The 19,036-nt window shown below is 40.4% G+C and overlaps 1 protein-coding gene across 8 annotated transcripts in view; it reads left to right on the top strand.

Annotated features, from left to right (window-relative positions):
- Positions 1–18,687, top strand: part of LOC139268845 (paxillin-like) — a 138,817-nt gene extending 120,130 nt beyond the window's left edge. For 4 of the 8 annotated variants that reach the window (XM_070887604.1, XM_070887601.1, XM_070887605.1 and 1 more), the window contains 9 exons: positions 884–1,147; positions 2,200–2,835; positions 4,557–4,610; positions 7,444–7,593; positions 10,300–10,482; positions 11,564–11,737; positions 12,185–12,266; positions 13,522–13,670; positions 16,808–18,687. In XM_070887604.1, the coding sequence (XP_070743705.1) occupies positions 884–1,147; positions 2,200–2,835; positions 4,557–4,610; positions 7,444–7,593; positions 10,300–10,482; positions 11,564–11,737; positions 12,185–12,266; positions 13,522–13,670; positions 16,808–17,074 (1,959 nt within the window). In that variant the 3' untranslated portion in view covers positions 17,075–18,687. The remainder of the gene's footprint in view (positions 1–883; positions 1,148–2,199; positions 2,836–4,556; positions 4,611–7,443; positions 7,594–10,299; positions 10,483–11,563; positions 11,738–12,184; positions 12,267–13,521; positions 13,671–16,807) is intronic. The other 4 variants (XM_070887606.1, XM_070887607.1, XM_070887608.1 and 1 more) reach the window with 4 other exon arrangements.
- Positions 18,688–19,036: the final 349 nt, after the last annotated feature.

Genomic DNA, 19,036 nt, shown 5'->3' with positions numbered 1-19,036 from the left:
CATGAACCCCTTTTGCATGGCCAGAATAGTGCTAGACACACAACATGTTATAATGTTGCAGAGTTTAATGCACTTAACAATGTCCAAGTCGCAGCCAGTACTGACCTTTTTTTAATGACATTACCTGTGTTGGATTTTTTGTGGATGTATTAATGAGGTGAACTGTGATTGCAGAAATTTCTAAATATTAAGAGTATAGACATTGAAACAGGTCTAATTGTATGCATGCCCAACATATAGTGTCCAACGCTGGAACAGAACTCTGTGTGTCACCTGTATATCGGGTACAGACAATGGAGCAAATCTCAAATGCATTGAAAATTGTTTGCGCCTCCTTGATCGCCCAGTAATTAGCCACTTTATACTTGAAGGACTGCCATGGGAGACAAGCAAATAGTAACCCTGGATCTCCTAAGGACTGGACCTCAGGAGATCCAGTGACATCAAAGACCACTTTATTGTGGGACTTGAGATGCCATTGGTTCATTTCTTAAAATTAATCTCCGAGCTGGTTTCTATGCTATTATTCTGTGCATGCCTGGTCTTCAGCAGGGTTTGTTTAAAATGGTTATCAAGTCAGCTGAACAGGGGAGTGGCACACAGAGATTGAGGATATTTATTTAAACCTCTCTGCCGGAACCCCTTACATGTGTTGTGCCTTAACTGCTGCCTAATGTGTGTGTGCATTTTTCTAACTTACCAGGAGGGGTTTGAAGCGTCCATTGTGTTAAGGTAAGTCCGGCACATGACAAGCGTGTTCATGTAAAGGCTGCATGTAAACCAGTGTGTTGCGTATAAACACTGTGAGGGGTGTATCTGTGTAAGTGCTTCATGCTTGCTTTCAGGATTGTGGTTTCACTATACAATGTTCCCTGTGGTGCAGATGAAATCTCTTATTAAGAGGACAAAGCTTTCTTCAAATGTACACCCGATGTACCGTGAGGACTTACCACGCCGCAAGTTTGGGCCTGTCATATTTAATAAAAACATGTCTCAGGATAGGGTTATTGCGGAGCTGCATGGCAAGCTGGGGATCGAGAAGAAGGAGCCCAAGAATAAAAGAGTGGATGACTGGCTCACAGAGGGGTTGGTCATCACCTCAAAACCTATCAGGAAACGTGAGGATGGAGCTCATGTGGTTGAGAAGGTAGCTAGAAGAAAGCATGAAAATTTGTGACCAAGAAATGCATGAAGTAAAATTTGATGCATAAAGAAAATTGATCTTAATGCCTTGTGCATGGTCTGCTTAACAATTTGCTGTATTTCTGACTTCCGGGTTGAGTCTTTCCTGCCCCAGTTTGATCTGGAATGGGCACACTGGAAATGAGCAACAAGCTCATTAATCTACTGTGCATTTGGTTGCTACAGCCAGATTAAAAGTAGAGTTTTCTGGTTAATCAGATATCGGTTGTGTTGTGTATTGTAGCCACAATTGGATGGGGTGGCGGTGCCCATCCATAGGTAGATGTATGAAGCAGCTGAGGCTCAGATCGAATAAATGAGGTTGCTGTAATTCCAGATGCTTGCTGCTGCCTGAAGCAACTCCTTCGAATAGTTTTTCCCAAGCCCAGTTTCACTTACTTATTTTTTCCGATGTGTGCACCGGAAATTGCAGATCGTGCTTTTCTGGATTTGTAATGTTCTCTGTGGGAGATTTGTGGGTTTGATTTTAATGTTGTCCATCAATATTTACATCACTACCTGGTCTGCTTGTTTCACTCAATTCTGTTGTTAGTCTGGTAATGTTAGTGTCCCTGTGAGCCCAGTTGTTTGCAGGTGATGCTCATCAGGTGGTTATAAGTGGTATGAAACAGTTTGATCATGGTTATTATAAGTGATGTTGCTTGTTTTCAATAGTGATGATTTAAAATTAAGTTCTATTCTGCCAACCCGTGACCTACCAAGGTTTGACATTGGCTGTAAGGCCAAGACTAATGTATGTTTGCAAATGGCACAGCTAAAGGTTCTTTAAGATCTGCTTACCTTAAGAAAATCACTAACAGATCAAAGTGATAATTGTTGAGGTTTCTCCAGTTGTACATTGAATATTCTTTGAATGTTGTGAAGCTTGCTGTTCTCCATAAACCCTGTCTGCAAATAGCAGCTTGAAGCATGGTACAAATTGCGCTGTATGAATAAAAATATCCCTTAATATACATTAGATCTTTAGTACTAAAGCTGCTGTGTGTTTCTCTCCAGATAATAATCACTCCAGAACCCCCTTCTTCTTCGAAGGGTTCCACTCCATCACCCCATCCTGTTTCACCCTCTCCCCCAATCAAACCATGCCAAGATCAAAAGAAAATTGAACTTCTGAAAGCTTCACCCTCGCCTCCTCCCTGTCTGCCATCCCAACCTCCTAAACCACTGCCTTCCCCACCTCCTTCCCCTGTACCTTCCCCACTTCCTCCCCATGTACCTTCCCCACTTCCTCCCCATGTACCTTCCCCACTTCCTCCCCATGTACCTTCCCCACTTCCTCCCCCTGTACCTTCTCCACCTCCTCTCCCTCTACCTTCCCTGCCACCTGCTTCTTCCCCATTATCCTCCATCTTCCCAGGATCTCCATCTGCACCTCAGTGGGATAGTTCATCTGATGACTATCAGAAACCATCTCTCCTTCCAACACCACCACCTACACCATTAAGCCCATTACAGTACACTTTGCCACCAGAGCAGCATCCACGTTCCTTCTCTCTGCCTATAGTACAGTCCACTGCTGTCCAAGTTCCGCCTCCGCCTTCACCTTCTGCACCCCCCAGAGTCATGGTGTCAATAGCCTGTCAGACCGATGGCGATAGCAGTGATGAAGACACGCTACTGTTACAACCACAGGCATGGAATATTCTATCTTTCATGATTATAGCTACTTTATAAAAAATCTATTTAATTTATTAAGAATTTTTGAAACTTTTTCAGCTTCATTCCCTTTCTAGTGTACATTGCTCAAATTGGCAGTACACAATCTGAATTTTTGATATGAAAATAGTTAAAAAAGTGTCCTGATGTATAGAATTATTGCAGAAGGATAGTAGTACAGTCGTCATCCTATAAATGTAACCAGCATCCAGATATTGAAACCCAGGGCTAGAAATCGGCCAGCCTTGCGCCCATTTTTTTGGCGATATTTGCTGTTTTTGGCGGGAAAAGGTGATCCATTAAATTGGCCAAAGTCTTGAGCTGGCGGTTTTGAAATACCACTGGAAAGCGGACTGCCGACATGCAAGACGGAAAAAAAGCACTATCGCTTTAACTTAACCGTTCGGCGCACCCGTATTCTGGGTGGAAAAAAAAGCCGAAGAAAAGCCTGCGTTGCAGCCCCAAAAACGTTGGTACGTATGAAGACCTGCAAAAAAGGTAAGTTAAAGTTTTTATTTTTACCTTTTTTTTTTCCAGTGATTACTTAAGGGTCTTGTAAATGTTTCGTGATTTTTTTTTTTTGCTATTTTTTTTTTTGTGTTTTCCTCCCTCCCAGGGCCTGTCTTTTAGCAGTAATCAGCCTTGGACTAAAGTTGGTGAGGACCATGGTTTCCGCCGCGAATTCCCATGCAACACCGATTTTTACCGCTGGGCGCATTATTTTGTCTTTAAAAATTAGCGGAGAAGCGGTGTTTTTGGCGAAAAATGTTGAAAAGATACCGCTATCACCAAAAGACCAATTTCTAGCCCTTACAGTCTTAATCCATTTTGATGCTGACTTGTCACTATTATCCAGATCACTGAAGTTTATGATGGTTGCAGTGGTAAGGATAATGGAGTTTGGAGTGTTGCATCTTGTCGGAAATGTCACTGCTCTGTTAATTCTACCAGAGTGGCCTGGCTGAGAACAGTCAAAAAGTTGCCAATGTGGGCTACTAAGTGTAAATATTTTGGAGGAGGAAGGGCGAACTATTAACTAATTTGAAATTGCTTGAGTTGGACTCCCCGATCGCCTAGTCAGTAAATGCACTTTACAGTGTGCTACTAGGCTGTACAGACTTGGAAGGCCCAGATTTGATCCCTGCCTAATGCTAAGTTAGCTGATTTTCTAATTTGAATCAATTACTTGGATTCATAAGCCCATCTGCAAATTGGTCAAATTTGCAGTTAATATTAAACTAGGTACTAATACTAAAGGTACTACATATTGACTCTATCGTGATGTTTAACTGAGGGTCACAGTAAATGGGAAAGGTGATATAGTCGCATCGGGTGCAAGTTATCCAGTTTAGGAGGCAGTGAAGTAAATTTTCTGATTAGTTTAGTGTCTGAAAAAAAAATGTGCATCTGGAATTCATAGTTCAGTATATGGAGCAATCACTTATGTGAAATTCTATTGTTAAATATACAAAATGCTATACTATAAATGTATTATTTTGTTCAGGTTCGACTTATAATCAGCACATTATCAAGCTACTTGTTTTGTAAAGTTATTTGACATAATGCCAACAGGGACATGTAATACAGTGGAGTTAAGAAAATGAATGGGCAGTGAAGTTGTGTTCTCATGAGATTACACATCTATTTGTACACTTGCCAGTTCCCAGTTGATTGCAATTTTCATTTTCTCTTTATAGGTGAATACAATGTTTGAATCTTTGTCACTCACTTCGCCTCCATCTTTTGAGAAGGCAGGGCATTCTTTTCATCTCGGCATGTTCTATTCTATGCACGCTGCTTCAGTTGTAAATCTAGAGTCAGCTACTGGCTGTTCAATGCACAATGCTGATCTATATTAAATGTTAGGTGTGGAGCAGGGACGGTTGAAGTAGATCAGTATAATTGTCTAGCGATCATTTGAGATCTTAAATCTTCTGCATTCATGCTGCCCTGTTATCTGAAGACCATAATCCTTCCTGCCCAAGTATTAAAAATAAATTGAATCTGGAAGGCAGATCTGCTGTCCAGTCCCTGTAAAGTGTTTCAGGTTTTAGAATTAGTTTTGTTGCTAAGGCGTAATTATTGCTACACAATGTCATTGCGACTTTACCTTTACAAAGATACAATGCAGATGTTGTCTTGGATGAAACTGTAGAAGATGTATGTTGCTAACAGCTGTCTGAATAACCAGATAGCTTCCTGCATAACCAAACAGCTGTCCAAGAAGATGAGTTCCTGCATAGTGACTAGGAACAGTTCTGGGAACACCACACATAGAATCATAGAACAGCACAAAAGGAGGCTATTTGGCCCATTGAGCCCATGCTGGCTCTCTACAAGAGCACTTCAGCTAGTCCCTCTCCCTCGCCCTTTCCCCGTAGCTTTGCAATTTTTTTTTCCTTCAGGTACTTATCCATTCCCTTTTGAAAGCCACAACTTACTCTGCCTCCACCACCCTTTCAGGCAGTGGATTTCAGATCTGAACTGCGTTTAAAATTTTTTTTTTCCAGCTGCGTTAAAAAAAAAGTTTTTCCTCATGTCACCTTTGGTTCTTCTGCCAATCACCTTAAATCTGTGTCCTCTGGTTCTCCACCCTTCCCCCAATGGGAACAGTTTCTCTCTACTCTGTCTAGACCCCTCATGATTTTAAATACCTCTATCAAATCTCCTCTCAATCTTCTCTGCTTTAAGGAGAAAAACCCAGCTTCTCCAGTCTATCCACATAACTGAAGTTCCTCATCCCTGGAACCATTCTTGTCAATCTTTTCTGCACCCTCTGTAAGGCCTTCACATCCTCCCTAAAGTGCGGTGCCCAGAGTTGGACAGTTGAGGCTGAACCAGAGATTTATAAAGATTCTTCATAACTTAATTGCTTTTGTATTCCATACCTCTGTTTATGAAGCCCTGGATCCTGGTTGCTTTTTTAACCACTTTCTCTACCTGCCCTGCCACCTTCAATGATTTGTGCACATATACCCCCAGGTCTTTCTGTTCATGCATGCCTTTAGAATTGTACCCTTTAATTTATATTGCCTCCCCTCGTTCTTCCTACATTGCGTACTTCATTCTGAAAGATTGACAGAGTGAACTGCAAAAATGCATAAAGATGGAATTTCAAGTTGTATCCTGTACCTGTAATTTATCTCTGAATCATTGAAGGAAATTAAGAAAACAATATATTGCTTTGTATTTTCGGTTGATTTGAAATCCAACCCAAAATCGAGGTGAGAGAGTTTTATTTCTTTGTTGAGAAGCCATGGCCTTTTGTGCTGAACAGCAGTAATTCTCAAAAATATTGAAAATGAAAATGAGGTAAATCTGGAAACATCAAATAAATTGTACCAAACGAGTTTAATATCCTGAAGATTATAGTGGAAGCAGAATAATTAGAAATGTAAGGATGTCCATAGTTTGAGGTTCTGGGAAAAATTAGCAGACTATGCAGTGAGTCCTGATTGCAACAAGTGAGGAGGCAGGGAAGAAAAAGCACTATGCAAGGGCAGTGAATTTGAAACTTCAAAGGGACAAAAGAGATTATAATATTATTGATAAAGTAGAGAAAGGTGAGAAAAGCTGACAGGGAGAGGTTGGATGAAAGCAAGAGAGAGATCACCTGTCAGACGATGAGCCTTTTCTTGTATGCTATCCAAGGGTATGCATGAGGTGCTACAAGAGCCTTTTCAATATGGGAACTATATTCAAATCTTGGACAGACTTGGACTTTATAGAAAATTAAGGGTATTGAAGTCAAAAGAAGTGGTTGGGACAAAACAGAAAACAGATTTTTGAAGACTGCTTTAACAATGATGTGACTCTATTTTGACCGAAGTATTGTATGGGTAGGTTTTTGAATCCAGCCATGGTAAGGATTAAAGTCGCTGCTTGCTGTAGGCTGCTTAGTATTTAGTTCTATGTGAACGGAGTTCTGTGCGTTTCGGGCAAGTACTGAACGGACGCTATCAATAGCATGGAATAGTCTCCAAATTCAGGTTCTAACCTCAGTTCACAGAGGCCGAGATTGCTCAGTTCTGTGAGAACCCATTTCTCTTCTTCCAGGCTGCCCATCACCATGCAGCTGGCAGTGTTAGACATGGACTATTCCACAGCTGGCATTGAAGTGACGATCAATCAAAGGACATGTCATTCAAATGTAATGTGCTGAAAATTGGGCGGTGGGGGATCTTGGGCAGCCTCTTTAGTTGCAGGTTGAAGAACAATGAGAATGCAACTTTTAAAGGTGATGGGGCAAAACCCTGCCACTTTAAGTGGGCTCGTACCATACCTGCATGAGGAAATGCTAAGTGCTGTCACTGAAGCAATGTATAATATTTTCCAGCACTAATGACCTTTATTGAGTAAGCTGGTAGGCTTTGTTAATAAACTGATTCTCACTCTTCAGTGACAGCCATCCAATCTGGAGCTTGACTGGGCCATACTATAAAATGTCCTTGTGTGGTGGATGTACTGCTGGCCCCTTTAATGTGTTTTGCATGTTTGATTTTCACTCTACCTCTTTTCATTGTTATTTTAAACTTCTTCCATTCTGTTCTGTTAAATTTCTGTCTCCTGTTGATGCATTTCTAGCCAGTCAGTCCAAGCCGTGCTACCAACATGCTGTGTTTCCCATTCCATAAAGGAGATCTTCTGGGACTGGTAGATCCATTTGCCCTTCCCCCACTGCCGCGCCCAGCCCCTCCCTCATTGTGTGGACAGCAACAAAAGCCAAACGCAAATGTGTGTATATGAGTGAACTTGATGTTTCAAATAGAGACAGTGAATACAAGCTGATATCCACAAAGCTTATTGCATTGTCTTGTTCTGTAAGACTGTTCCTTTCAATGATACAACTGCAGGTTGCTAGTGTCAACACTTGCAAAGGTGTATGATGTATTAGTATGGCAGTTTGATTTGACACCATTTGTTGATGTTAGGAGACATGCTGGACTAGGTATCTGGATGTCAACTGAATGACTGGTAATTAAACTCTTAATGATTTTGCCATGGAGTCTCCTCATTAGAGATCTTTCTTTGGTTTGGTTATAGTTGGATTACTTGAATGCTTGCATTACATGATGGTTGCATTATTTTAGAAAACAATTAACTAAACATATATAATGTTATTGGAATGTGGTAGTTCTACAGAAAGCTGAGTCATCCCATTAGAGTTCAGTGTTGCTTGCTTTGTTGAATATTCAGAAAAAAACATGCTGGATGTCCAGCAAAAGAATGTTACTAGATTTTTATCGAGAGCCACAATCCCAACCAATATATTTCTTGTGGGTAACTCATCAGACTGTTGCTACACTGTACAGCAGAGTGATATGAGAGTCTATGTCTGTGAATTCCCCCAAAATGGCTTATCTGAAATCAGAGGTTCACTTTGGACATGCTAAGTGAAGCCTCACAGCAAGAGAAGGAAACAAATAAACATATAGATGGGCCGAACGGCCTCCTTCTGTGCTGTAAGTTTCTATGATTTCTATGATATTCCTGTTTTATTAGAGCTATTTTACTTGCTCTGTGGAAGCTGGGATAACCTTGCCTCATAATAGCATTCCTTTGCTGGAAAGCCAGAACAGCACTAAATCTCAGTGTGATTGAATAAGCATATAATAAATTGAGCTACATAAAGCAGGCAGTCTACCGAGAGCCACCATGAGTGCCACTACAGCAAAATAACAGTGTGCCAATGACTCTTTTTTTAGTAACATAATATTTTATTAACCACAAATTATGTTGTCTAGCTTGGTGAGTGGTACAGGGCTGTGATATCTCCCTACTGCTTAAACAATGGTAAAATGTACGATTCTTCATTCAATCATTATGCCCCACATCCATAAAGTATGGGTAAGGTAAATAATGATCACTTGTCCCTTTGAGAGACTTTTAATACAGCTCCTAAAATCTGTTGCAGTTTTTCGTACAATTTTTTTTTGCCAGATTGTACTTTGGTTGGGTTTACAGCACTCTGACATCTGCTGCTGAAATGCAGTTTTACAGCCAGTGAGCTCTATCAACAATTTGAAGAAAAGACAAAAAAATACTGCAGAGGCTCCCTAATATTACTGAGGAAACATCTTAAAAAGTTGTTGTTCAAGGCAGTCAAGAGGAAAACATGCTCTTTTGTTTTCTCTTCCAGTTGTATTAATTGCTCACTCTCTCACCAGCATTCAAGACATAGTGGGGCACATTTTCCGCTTCCTGTCTCAGGCTATTCGATTCCCTGGGTACAGGAAAATTGGGTGGGAGAGAGGAGCACACACCCCAAATTGCCACCTATTTATTTAAATGGATGTAAAATTGGGCGGTCAGCCTTACTGTTGCGTGCTCCATGCCATCTGTTGTTGCTGTATTCACTATGCTCAGGTGGTCAACTCGCCCCAGGTGCAGCAACAGAAAGGTCTGCTCTCATATTCCAACAGATCTCGGACTTTCTACGTTCTGAACTTTTAATCTGTAACTTTTCATATCTGATTTTTAATGATTTTAACTGATTTCTAAGAATGAACAAAATTAGCTATCTGGAGCATATTTTAATATCTTCAAAATTGTATCCATCTTGTAGACTGTGTTTCATGTAACACGAGCATATAATACAAGACACCTAGCAAAATGTCCTTTCTTCTCGACCACGCGACCCCCTCCCCCCGCCAATCTGGTGCACAAAATGGTACAGGCCCATCGCTGAGCAATTACAGCTGCAAGGTGCTGAAGAAAATTCAAATGGACCGAATCAACAAATTTCAGCCTTGATTGATTCATGCTAACCAAGGGAGGCTTTAATAGCAGACGGCAAATGATGGACGGCCTTTATTGATTAAACAGTATAGTCCAGCAGACCTGTATTCAGCATCTGGCTGAGTGCTTTATGGATCTAAAAAAACATTTAACAAGGCTAAATATCCCTTGTGTATAATTATGTGACCTGTGCAGAGTAAGAGTGTAAATCTCACAATAAGAGACATCATTTGTTTGTGTGCATATTAACCACACAAATAAACCTTTTAATTTTTTGCTAAGTAAAATATAGCGTCTAATAATTTTTTTAAAGATATTTGATTATTGCAAGTATATTATTCACCTTGCATGTCACGAGGGATATAGGTCCTGCAATGCGATGTCTGTTCGGGCCAAAAAAACTAAAAAATGATGCCTTTACATAGTAAAAGAAAGTTATGCAAGTTCTAACTGAAAAATCTTATCAAAGAGAAGGTTGCATTAGCCATGGTTTGTGAAGTAAAGCTTCTTTTGGAGAATGATAACTACCATATCTAAAGATGACAATAAACCATTAAAACTTCCGATTAAGATCTTCTGAGTGAATTAGCACACCTCAGAAATCGGGTTAGTATTCAACTGTTAACATTGTAGCACTGCAACAACCTGCTGAATATTTAGTATAACAAACTTTTTGCTTTCTTTTTTTTCTTCTGTTCATAGATGATGACCCAATCAGGGTCTAAAGGAAAGCATGGTGGCTCTTCCACTGTAGCAGGTCCTCAAAAAGCTGGAAGCCAACTGGATAACATGCTGGATGAATTGCATGTCGGGCTGAATAAGCTGGGGGTTGCGACTGTAGCAAAAGGAGTATGTGCTGCATGCAAGAAGCCCATTGCTGGACAGGTGAGGAGAACTATCTCGGGATTTGAAACATCCCTGAAGTCTTTCTGTCTGGAGAAGTCAATCGAAATAATCTGTGGTGAGGGTTCTGATGGCTTGCAATTTGATGAGTCCATTTTCACTGCAATTAGTAGTATACTGCTCAAAGTATAAGTGAAGCATTTTTTTTACTGAGGCAGGGGAATGAAAGACTGTTGAAAGAAAGACATGCATTTATATAGCGCCTTTCACAACCACCGGACGACTCAAAGCGTTTTACAGCCAATTAAGTACTTTTTGAAGTGTAGTCACTGTCATAATGTGGGAAACATGGCAGGATCCCAAATGCAGCAATGTGATACTGACCAGATAATCTGTTTTTGTTATGTTGATTGAGGAATAAATATTGGCCAGGACACCGGGGATAACACCCCTGCTCTTCTTCGAAATAGTGCTATGGGATCTTTTACGTCCACCTATGAGAGCAGACGGGGCCTCGGTTTAACATCTCATCCGAAAGACGGCACCTCCGACAGTGCAGCACTCCCTCAGCACAGCACTCTATTGTCAGTCTAGATTTATGTGCTCCAGTCCTGAACCCACAGCCTTCTGACTCAAGAGGCGAGTGTGCTACCCACTGAGCCACAGCTGCCACACTGTGCTGTCTTGTTTAATGAGTACCAATGACAGTCTATGTAATATATCAGTACTGCTGTCTGAGGACAACTGCAGTCATGAGGTAGATAATCTGTTTAATAAAATTAGAAAATTCTGGAAATACTCACTGTCAATCAGCATCTGTAAAGAGAAAAGACAAGTTATTGACATTTTGAAGTGTATTCCTTTCCTCAGAAGAGGTTATATTGTATTTTTAAAACATTTAATTTTACCCCACCCATAACTGCAGCACCCTGCCTCCTTGGGGCATGCCATCTAGTTGGCTGGATGAGTACAGGCCGTATAAGCATTTTGAGAGTAATATAACGTTGATTAACAAACCTGCTTGTTATATAATTGTAAAGAGATAACTAGCTAAACCAGATGGGATTGTTTGTTGCTTTCCACATTTGTAAAGCACTTTAAAATGTGTTAATTTTCTTGTCAGGTTGTCACTGCCATGGGTCGTACCTGGCACCCAGAGCACTTTGTTTGTACCCATTGCCAAGAGGAGATCGGCTCTCGGAATTTCTTTGAGCGAGATGGCCAACCATACTGTGAGAAAGACTACCACAATCTATTCTCCCCCCGCTGTTACTACTGCAATGGACCCATTCTGGATGTGAGTATATCCAACATTTTAAAAATGAAATGCTTAATCTTGTGAAGGGCTGAATAGTCAGGATTCATTTCTGGGCACTTTATCTGCCAGTAACAAATGTGAACAAAACTCCAAGTGAACAGTATAATGGCCAGTCCTGTACTCCCTGGGAATAGCATTCCTCTCGGAAAGGAATACTCAAGTTTCATTGTTTTATTTTTAGAAATGAATTTACATCAAGATCATAGCATGGAGCAGTGCTAGGCCTAGCTATTGGGAGGGAGACAGTTTAATGGAGCCATGGTTTTTTTCTTGTGAGGAATGAGGGCAATGCATTGGAGCAATATCTGGGCCAACTGTGTTCAGCAGATAAATGCAATGTCGTTGTCCTTGGGCAACTCTGTTGCTGTGGTGTATGCAGCTGCAATTTGCTCTACTGATGAGTTCTCTTTGTTTTCTATTTTACAGAAAGTGGTGACAGCATTGGATAGAACTTGGCATCCTGAACACTTCTTCTGTGCCCAGTGTGGAGCCTTCTTTGGACCAGATGGTATAATGCTGTCTCCAATGTTTTCTGTCTCGTGCAGTTTGTCCATTCCAAATTATGTGTTTTAGCATTGCACAATGTAAATGCTAGCACACCATGCATCCCAGAATCACTTTTAAGCTTACATCTTTTCAGTGCTGACTGTGCCCTCTGCTGGCCAGGCCAGGCAGCGTGCCATGCCTTCACCATATTGGAAAGAGCTACAAAGACAGGACTACTAATCACATTTAACCATTATACTGCCAGCAGATCTGGAGAAATTTCTGGGCCAGTCATTTTTAACATTTCAAACTTGTATGCCATGAATAAAAACATTTGAATGATATGCTACTTGTATGTCAGGAAATGGGTATTAATCCTATACCTTTGAACTTGTATTTGTGGCCACCTGCCTAATATAGCCACTTGTCCAATGCGGCCAAGTATTTCAACCCCAGCCGAAAGCTTGTGTGATATTTTATATAATCATCTTCTGTAGAATGGCTACCTTTCTATTCCATGTTGAGGTTGATGGTGTTCCAATGATAAGTTGTCAGAATTGTTGAACAAAACTGCCAGAGCACTATCAATTAGTGAGTATCTGCAAGCACATGTGTGTATGGATTTTGACTCAGATATACTACGCAGGTAATGACTTTGTGCATGAGTAAGCAGTCAAAGTCTTGAGAATGCCGTGAGTGAATTGGAGGAAGGATATGAAAGTGCTGCACATGAATGCTATTGCCTCTGCAGACTCTGGCTGTACAATGGCGTTAAATAATCATAGAATGATATAGTATAGAAGGAGGCCATTTGGCCCATTGTGACTGCCATCAACCTCAATCACTGAAAGAGATCGAAAAAAATGTTTTTAACTTTTGCTTGACAATCTTCCTGTCTTTCCCCATTCTCTCTGTTTTCTATTTTTATTATGGTCACTTTATTTCTATTGCATTTAACCTAATCTACATCTATGCTATAGCATCAAAAAAAAAGTTAAACGCATTTCTTTCGGCCTCCCATCATTTTATAAGTGGGAGCAACATTTAAAAAACATTACCTATGATTGCCAGAACAACAGCAACAAAACAACAAATTGTTTTATTTAATGGCAGTCCAGAAATATAACACTTTTTTCATTGTGGGTTCAGTTTGCGTGGCTTCAAGAACAGTGGCAATTGCACAGAAGTTTTTGTTTGGTTATAGTGAGTTGGGATAGTGTGAAGCTGGGCTTATCTCAAATCCTGCTACTGTAATGTCTCCTTTTCTTCATTTGTAGGATTCCATGAAAAAGATGGGAAGGCCTATTGTCGCAAAGATTACTTTGACATGTTTGCCCCTAAGTGCGGTGGCTGTGCACGGGCTATTCTGGAAAACTACATCTCCGCCCTCAATTCACTGTGGCACCCAGAGTGCTTTGTGTGCCGGGTAAGAAAACTCAAAAGATCCTGAATGTGTGGCCCAAAACCTATTGTTGAATATTAAAACAATTATTATGTCTTGGATGCTATACATTACTAACAGTTTTATTTTTGAATTAAATACAAGACAGTGCATCATGTTAAATAAGTACATAGAAATAGAAAATAAGTACATCATTTTACAACAGTTATGTCATTGGCATACTATTAAGGCACTGAGTTTTATTGGCTGTGTTGAGTAATTTAAATACATTGCAACACTATTCGCTTATAATAATTTTGGTCAGTACCCCAACTGATCACGATAACTGACTAATCGTTATAGATTATTTCCAGTGTGTACTGCTGAACATGGCTGCTTAGTGCTGACCAGTGCTTAAACAGCTTATTGCTGCACTACTCAGAATGTCAGCACTGTTGATGCTTGGTCAGTTCTTTAAAGTACAGTTAAGTGTTGAGCAGTGCTTCACTCTGACTGCTGCTTTTTGCCTGAAAGTTAATGAAGCAAAAGGAGGTCTAAGACCCAAAAGCACTGATCAGGAAGAGAGGATGAGCAGCTAGATTAACAAGCTATTTAGTGTTCAGTGATTAAAGTACCAATCGTAACCACTGCTCATCTGTTCAACAACACTGGGTACTGCAGCCTAAAACAGTCAGTACAACTGATTGAAAATCCACAGTTAACATAAATGGGATTTGGCAAGTGAGCATAGATTTGCGTGAACACTGCAAACGACGATTGCTAAAAGTACATTCCATTGTTGCATAGCTTCCAAGGTTCTGCTTAAGTTGGAAGGTCTGTTCATTTTGGAAGGTCACAGTGGTGCAGTTCTGTTGATGACCATGAGGGTCTCTGATCAGTCTCGTGGTGGTAGTGACATGCCAAAAACTTTTAACTTTTATTTCACCTTTATCACCTCAAGAAAGCTATTAAAGGTACATGTCACTCTTGGAGATAAGAGAAGTACTTTCAAAGTAAAGAATTCTTCCATCCCCCTCCCTGGGAGCTTATTTAAAAAAAGAAAGAAGAAATTGTTTAAAATATCTCTTATCTGACACCAGTCTCAGTTGGTGTGTGCGTGCTGTGTGTATTTCCATTATTAGTCTTATTAAAACTTGTGATGTTTTAGCCAGCAGTTTAGTCTCCTTGCTTGACTCTGCTGTTTTAACCTTCTGTGACTAGAGGGACCAAAGGACCCAGATATCTGTATCAGAGATATGTAGGGGCAAAGTCACAAGTGTCCTTGTGATTTCTATTTTCTAAAGCCTTACTACATTTTTTAATGCTTGAAGCTACAGAATTGATTTGGTTTCTCTGGCTTGTGTTGTCTGCTTTATTGGTGAATTACAATGTCTGCATTACACTCTAGCATTTCTCTTGTGCCTGACACCATCCACACAAAAAAAAATCTGAGGTTTCCTTTTTTTCCTCATTCCAGCCGCCACCTCTGCATTCCAAACCCCACTTGTATCCTCCACCAACTGTGATAGTATGATGCATAGACTTCCGCCTTGATTACTGCTAATATTGTTTCATGATGGGAGGAATCTATACTGAGTCTGTTCTACCCACAGAGGACTGCTACAACCTCACAACTTGCCAATGATGTATGTTTTCCTTTGTAATCGCTCTGAACTACTTGTCCGACATCCAGTATTGGATGAGCAGAAATTTCCTCCAACTAAATACTGGGAAGACCGAAGCCATTGTCTTTGATCCCCGCCACAAAATCTGTTCGTTAGCCACTGACTCCATCCTGCTCCCTGGGCACTGGTTCGGGTTGAAACGGGCTGTTTGCAACCTTGGGTGTACTATTTGACCCTGAACTGAGCTTCCGACCCCATATGCTTTCCAAGACTGCCTACTTCCACCTCCGTAACATGCCTGCCTCTGCCCCTGTCTCCACTCATCTGCTGCTGAAACACCCATCCATGCCTTTGTTGCCTCTAGACTCAGCTATTCCAATGCTCTCCTGGCTGGCCTCCCACCTTGAACCCTCCATTCACTTGCGCTCATCCAAAACTCTGCTACTTGTAGCCTGACTCACACCAAAACCTTTCATCCATTACCCCTGTGCCTGCTGACATACATTGGCAACACCTCCATTTTAAAATTCTCATCCATGGTCTCTAACCTCCTCCAGCCGTACAACCCACTGAGATCTCTGCACTCCTCCAATCTGGCCTCTTGCGTATCCTTGATTTTCATCACTGTATTGTTGGTGGCCTTGCCTTCTGCTGTCTTGGCCCTGAGCCCTGGATTTTCCTCCCCAAACCTCTCTACATCTCTACCTCGCTCCTCCTTTCAGACGGTCCTTAAAATAACAGCTACTACAAGAACTTCCATTTATATAGCACATTTAATGTAGTAAAACGTCCCAAGGACTAGAATTCCTAATCAGAAACCGACCTAACGGGTACAATGAGAGAAGACCATTCACCTCATCCAATTAATTGGATTCTTTTTGAGGAGGTATATTGACCATTTTTTGTTCCCAGTTTTCTTTTGAGTCTGTGCTGTGCCTAATCTTTGAGTAGTTTTAGTTGGGATTTTATTCTGTGGTCATTGAATTTTCTAAATTCAAAGATGCACTTGTGCAAAAAATTGTTTCGTTCATTTCAGTTCGCACTTTAATACTTGTGAGGAGAGTTTTGACTGTAAATAGAAATTCATTCTATTCAGCCAATCTCTTACATCTGTACATACTTTATGAACTTAAACAATATAATAAAATTATTAAAAGAATACTTCATATCTTGTTTCCTGAAAACTTCATTCAAATAAAAGTTGTGAAATGGTTTATGATGTATCGGTGATGAACAAGATAATAGAGGGGGCTGAGTGCATTGCTCGATGATGTCTCATTGGAAAACCTTTAAGGAGAGATTTTCACATTAGTATTATTAATCTCTTCATGAAATGTTGATTATAACCAAATATATAGTTTTTATTAGCTAACTACTGACGCACATTGAGTATAGTTCAAACTTATTCATGGCGTGACTCTCAATATTGATATGCCAAGTGTATAGTCATTGTGTACATGACTATGCTGACAAACTGAATGTATGGTCTGCATGTGTTAATGGCAATTCTATTACAAAACCACTTTTAAAAGACTTATTTTGCTGTTTTGTTAACAGGAATGTTTCACCCCGTTCATAAATGGCAGCTTTTTCGAACATGAGGGGCAGCCATACTGTGAGATGCATTACCACGAGCGTCGCAACTCGCTTTGCTCCGGGTGCCAGAAACCTATCACAGGCCGCTGTATCACCGCCATGGGGAAGAAGTTCCACCCAGAGCATTTTGTCTGTGCTTTCTGCCTGAAACAGCTCAACAAGGGCACCTTCAAGGAGCAGAATGACAAACCCTACTGTCACAACTGCTTTGTCAAGCTCTTCTGTTAGATCCATCCCACCAGCCACTTGTCCAGTTCAATCATTCCTGCAATTCTAAAAATTTACACCTACGCACATGATGCCAATGGAACAGGCAACTCCAGCTTTTAGGGGTAATACAGATCTTGGACTGAACTAAACACTTATTTCCTACACATATCACCTTTCCTTTACAGAGACTGAGAAAAGAGAAACACCTCTGGATTAAGGTGGTGAGAGTGCCATATTTCCTCTACCCCGCCGCCCCCCTCTCTCCTCCCCCCCCCCCCCCCGGGGTGATGAACTCCAAACCAATAGCCTTCTGTGGTAGGCTGGTTGAGGAGTTGGCAAATCCAACGACTGGAATCCATAATCAGCAATAGAACATAAATCGCAATGAAAAAATACCATTGATCTCTATCCAGCTCAGCTCTTATTAGATTATTTTTCAAGAACTGCAGACCATTCTAACCTCGCAACATCACTGACACCAACCCCAAGAGTAAATGTCACGCAGGTGATTTTGTGTAGTAAAGATAAACTAAACACTGAATACTATAACTGCAATTGAACAATCCCCTGTAAGACTCGGTAAAACTAACTACACCAGAACAATCCCCAAAATAAACCTAGTCAAACTGGGAACAAGTCTCCAAGGAACTGTATGAAATGTGGATGATGGTGCTGGAATGCAGAGGTATCTTTTGAGAAAGTTCACTTTGTTGTACACCAGTGTTTCCTTGATGTCAGTAATGCCTTTGACTGTAACTGAAGCAATAATATTTCTCAGTGATGGCTACAATCACACTGTCCTGTGTAGGTGCACAGGAGAGTCTCCTTCTGTAAATGTATTTGATAGAATCTTTTACAGTACTATACCTTTTTATCCTCTGGGTTCAGTTATCAAAAAGATCTCGTAATTCTGAACTTTCCTGTCAGAGCTTTGTGATTTTAAAAACATGACAACCACTTTTTGTAAACCACACATCTAATGTGTAGGTGATGCTAGTACATTGTAGAATTGGTAAATTTTGTGCTTTCTTACAATACTAATGACTGATTCTTACATGGAAAACCCAAAGGACTGTTAGACAGGACACCGCCTATTCACTTTTATAGCACAAAAATGGTTTTAGTCTTTGAGGCATGTCCTAACCTAATGTCCATGAACAGAACATTTTGCAATTGTGAGCCTGCTGTATTTTTATCAAGTTCCTCCATTGCCTAATTTGCCAATAATTTATCTTTTTATGAAACGTCTTAATTCCTGCTGTGGAGCTTTTTCGGGTCTTCCCTGATAATGTGTCGTAATATTTTGTCTTTCATCTTATGAGCAATTCATTTTTTTTAAACAATGGTAACAGCAGAGATCAGAAACATTCTAGTGCCATTTTAACAGGTCACACTCTGTCCAATTGAAGCCTCACTAAATCAGTGTTTACAGTGCATTGAATTCAATCTGCCATTAAACCAAAGGGAATCACTCGAGAATGTGAGAAACTGTTCTAAGGAAATAGTCCTGATTCCTGTCCTCTGATCAGTGATAATTACCTGTATTTGACTACATCTTTGTACATCCTTTAATCATGGCTTACACATATAATCTCATGGGTTTTTGCCAATAAAAGTTGCTTTTCACTTTATTTTAATTGTTGGGTTAATTTTCTTCTGTTGAGGGATCCAAATTAATCAAGTATTTTTGCACAGAAGATCTAATCTTACAATCATCCAGCTGGAAGCTGATTGGGTGCAGGTGGATCATATACTTTTTAAATTGAGAAACCCAGATGAAGGGACATTGCCTCTCGTGCAAGGTATCACCAAATTTGAAGAGAGTAGAAGAGAATATGACGTAAATCTTGAGGCCAATTTTGATTCTTTTTTAAAGTCTGAAGAGTTTGGGAGGCAGGAAGGACTGAGGAGACTAAAGAGTTCTATAGTTTTCAAGCATATACTTCAGTCGGAGACCATGCAATGAGTCTTCATTTCAAT

Source organism: Pristiophorus japonicus, chromosome 8 (assembly GCF_044704955.1).
Source record: "Pristiophorus japonicus isolate sPriJap1 chromosome 8, sPriJap1.hap1, whole genome shotgun sequence".
Lineage (NCBI taxonomy): Eukaryota > Metazoa > Chordata > Chondrichthyes > Pristiophoridae > Pristiophorus > Pristiophorus japonicus.
This window is presented reverse-complemented; position numbering and strand designations above follow the sequence as displayed.